General features: G+C 28.0%; 1 protein-coding gene across 1 annotated transcript; it reads right to left on the reverse strand.

Moving 5' to 3' along the window:
- Nucleotides 1-616: 616 nt before the first annotated feature.
- On the reverse strand, nucleotides 617-3385 carry LOC132941980 (uncharacterized). Its single transcript, XM_061010264.1, has 4 exons — nucleotides 3239-3385; nucleotides 2984-3130; nucleotides 1186-2875; nucleotides 617-837 (listed from the first exon to the last, which is right to left on the reverse strand). The coding sequence occupies exons 1-4, from the start codon at nucleotides 3383-3385 to the stop codon at nucleotides 617-619; spliced, it is 2205 nt and encodes a 734-aa protein (XP_060866247.1).
- Nucleotides 3386-4044: the final 659 nt, after the last annotated feature.

Below are 4044 nucleotides of genomic sequence, written 5' to 3' on the forward strand. Positions count from 1 at the left end.
ACTACCATCTATAATTATAGTCTCATTCTCAAATGTACAGAGTAAATTATATTTATTTACTTATAATTGTTACTTTTTCGAAAACCCATTAGTTATTAGAAGTGTGTCACCATTTTTATGAATCTAAATAAGGGTGTCGTCGTAAAAGAAATGTTGAGAAGCACTGTTTAAGTTAAAGCTTTGCGTGACGTATACGACAACAATGGGCCAATGGCTATTAGAAATAGGTACCTTTATAGTGACTAGTAGGAAGTACACTTAACCTGCACTTTATTAAGTGAAACTAACACTTGTTAGTTATTATAGTTTGTAACCTCAAACTCACTGATCACTCGTGGTCTTACGTATCCTACCATCCAGTGGCGGCGCGAGGTAAAATTAATATGTGGGCGAAGTAGACTTAAAGAGGCCCTTTTTTAAAATTTTTTTAATAAACATTTAAGTAACAATAGTTATTTAATAAATATTAAGATTTACAATTTTTTAAAACAATAAACTCTAATTATTAACCTTTTATTTGCAAAGTAGTCAATATAATTTTATTTAAACATAATTATAAAATTAAATACATATTTTTTTAAATTAATAATACTGTTAGAAGTTTCATTTTTTTTATTTACAAGAAATGGACTTTTCGGCTTTTTGCTTCACTAAATGTTTTAAGTATATCTTCGTAATTTAAATTATTTGCAATTTTCGTTTCAATGGACAAAACTGCTAATGCTGAGAGTCTTTCTTGTGTCATCGTATTTCGTAGGTAATTTTTAATTATTTTAAGCTTCGAAAAACTTCTCTCTGCTGAAGCTGTACTGACAGGAATAGTGAGCATAATTCTGACTGTTATATAAACATTTGGATATATTTCTTGTAAATTATTTTCTATTATGTATTTGATGAGTTGTTTTGCATCCTTAATAAAGTCTGGTAGACTTGAAATTATGAGTTGTAATTCTTCGTATAATTCAAATGATTGAATGTCGCTCTTTTCACCTTCTTGAAGAACTGTACCTAAATCACAACAATGCTTATAAAGATCTTCTTTGGAAATGGATCTTAAAATATTCATATCATAAATAAAACCAAAATATTCAAAGTATTCATTCAATGATTTAAATCTCCATTTAATGTCATGTAGAATTCCATCAATCATGCTGTTAAAAAAGTCAACTCTAAACTTTTTTTCACCATTCTCTATAGGTTCATCAGTGTGTTCATAACTAAACATTTTTTTCTTCTTTGCTATTCTCTTGTTTTTAAAATTTAATTCTATTTCATAACTACTTTTTTCTATGAACTGGCGAGATTCTATAATACTTTTATTGAATCCTATATCACGATATTCTTGAATCCAATTGCAAAAATTATTTAAAGAATCAACAGCCATTTTTAAATTAACTTGAACTGATTGCCAGATTTTACTTATATTATTTACACGAAGTAAAATTTCATACCACACATGTATTGCAACAATAAATTCAAATGTTAACATTTCTTTTAAAATGGCTTCACAATCACATAGAGTTTCTGCGTCTACTATTTGCATTTTAAGTATATTTATACAATCAATGATATCGTCAAATTGAAATAATATTGCTTTGACTGCAGCAATTCTACTTTCCCACCTTGTTTCAGATAAAGACTTTAATGTTAGTTTTAATTTATCTTTAATAAGATCCCATCGTTTACTAGATTTTGAAAAGAGCAAATAAATTTTTTGAATAAAGCCAAAAAATGTTGTAGCTGTAATGGAAGACTTAGCAGCATCTACTAAAATCAAATTCCAGCTGTGACAACCACAAGGCGCAAAGAATGCTTTTGGATTAATATTTAATATTCGTGTTTTAACACCCTTGTTTATTCCTACCATATTCGCGCCATTATCAAAACCTTGTCCACGACAGTCTTGAATATCTAAACCATTACTTTTTAGCTCGTGTAGAATAATGTTTGTTAAATGTTCCCCTGTTGTGGAATCAACAGCAATAAATCCAATAAAATGTTCTTCTATATCACCGGTTGACGTATTACAAAATCTTAAAATAATGGACATCTGTTCAACGCGACTTATGTCTCTAGTGCAGTCGAGCATGAAAGCATAATATTTCACTAGTTTTACTTTACTAATAATCTCTTCAATTACTTTTTTAGACATAAGTTTAATTAATTCATTTTGGATATCATGACTCAAATAATGTTGTGCCAGTTGTTTTTCATTAATTAGTTGAAAATGGTTCTGTAATGAATGATCATATTTGGACAATAATTTTAATAAATCAATAAAGTTTCCAGAGTTATTGCTATCATCTAACTTCATTGATTCTCGATGACCTCTAAATGATAGATTATGTGAGGCTAAGAAATTTATTACATTAATTAATTTTTCAAACAAATTGTACCAATGCTTTTGTGATTCACGAATCCGTTTTTCATTTTCTTGATCTATTGTTTTCCCGAGTTTAATTCGTTTGTCAAATTCTACCCATTTAATCATGCACACCATGTGCTCTTTGCTCTTTTCGTGTCTTTGCAAAATTGTACTTAGATGTTTCCAGTCACAACATCCTTCACGAATCATTTGTGTTTGTAAATTAGAAAAAACTGTACACGGAAAACAATATATTTTATCTTGAGATTGAGAATAAACTAGCCATCTGCGATGTTGAGTTTCGCCATTACTTAATTTTCTTGTATAGTGGAAGTTAGAAAAATGTCTCTTATTATTGTCTAAAGGATAATTTTCATCGCAAGTATCTAGCATCTGTTGAGGACCATTTTGAACTAAATCGTGACGCTGTGAACCTGATAACGGAAACACCCATTTCCCTGGGTCTAAACTCATTAGTGGTTCACTTAAAACAATTTCTTGTTTGTGCATCTCTAAATCGCAAATATTATTTATATTAGAGTTAACATAAAAAGTAATTTCTTTATTTTCAAAAGTATTTATTGGCGGAGAAGTTTCAAGATCAGACTTAGTTTCAACTTCTTTTGTCAATTCTTCATTGTATTTTGAAATTTTATTGGATAAATTTCCTTCATTTAAATCCATTTTGGCATTAGGTTCGTCTAAGTCTGTAGCTGGGTCTAAACTCATTAGTGGTTCACTTAAAACAATTTCTTGTTTGTGCATCTCTAAATCGCAAATATTATTTATATTAGAGTTAACATAAAAAGTAATTTCTTTATTTTCAAAAGTATTTATTGGCGGAGAAGTTTCAAGATCAGACTTAGTTTCAACTTCTTTTGTCAATTCTTCATTGTATTTTGAAATTTTATTGGATAAATTTCCTTCATTTAAATCCATTTTGGCATTAGGTTCGTCTAAGTCTGTAGCTGGGTCTAAACTCATTAGTGGTTCACTTAAAACAATTTCTTGTTTGTGCATCTCTAAATCGCAAATATTATTTATATTAGAGTTAACATAAAAAGTAATTTCTTTATTTTCAAAAGTATTTATTGGCGGAGAAGTTTCAAGATCAGACTTAGTTTCAACTTCTTTTGTCAATTCTTCATTGTATTTTGAAATTCCTTCATTTAAATCCATTTTGGCATTAGGTTCGTCTAAGTCTGTAGTTGTTGATGTACTGGTTTTGTTTAGAAATTTCATCATACTAGTACTCATAGCTTGGTTCACTTGCATCATTTCAGCTTTTCTCTTTCTTTTGGAAGCACCAGATTCCCATTTCCGACCAGTATCTCTGTCTCTACTAGATCCAGACATGATACCTACATATGGATAGTTAATTATATTTTAATAATAAATTATTATGTAATATTTATAAAATTATTATTTTATTATTTATTAAATTATATTTATAATACAAATAATATTCTATTACAAATTACAATTATTTATTAGTTCTTAAAGTTTTAACTAACATTTCCAATACAACATACTAAAATATATTATTTCCATACTTCCCTATTATAAAAAATTATTATTATAGGTATATCTATTCTGTCACAATAAATCGTTTTCCATACTGATTATGTTATTTTCATATTATAATAAAATAATTTTATAACTAATATCATAAAACAAAA

Source organism: Metopolophium dirhodum, chromosome 1 (genome assembly GCF_019925205.1).
Source record: "Metopolophium dirhodum isolate CAU chromosome 1, ASM1992520v1, whole genome shotgun sequence".
Lineage (NCBI taxonomy): Eukaryota > Metazoa > Arthropoda > Insecta > Hemiptera > Aphididae > Metopolophium > Metopolophium dirhodum.

Coding starts and splice junctions, on each gene's coding strand:
- LOC132941980 (XM_061010264.1), bottom strand. CDS start 3,385: ATGCACAAACAAGAAATTGTTTTAAGTGAACCACTAATGAGTTTAGAC. Junction 2,876..2,983: donor ATGAAGAATTGACAAAAGAA/GTTGAAACTAAG, acceptor TGCGATTTAGAG/ATGCACAAACAAGAAATTGT. Junction 838..1,185: donor TGATGAACCTATAGAGAATG/GTGAAAAAAAGT, acceptor TTTATATAACAG/TCAGAATTATGCTCACTATT.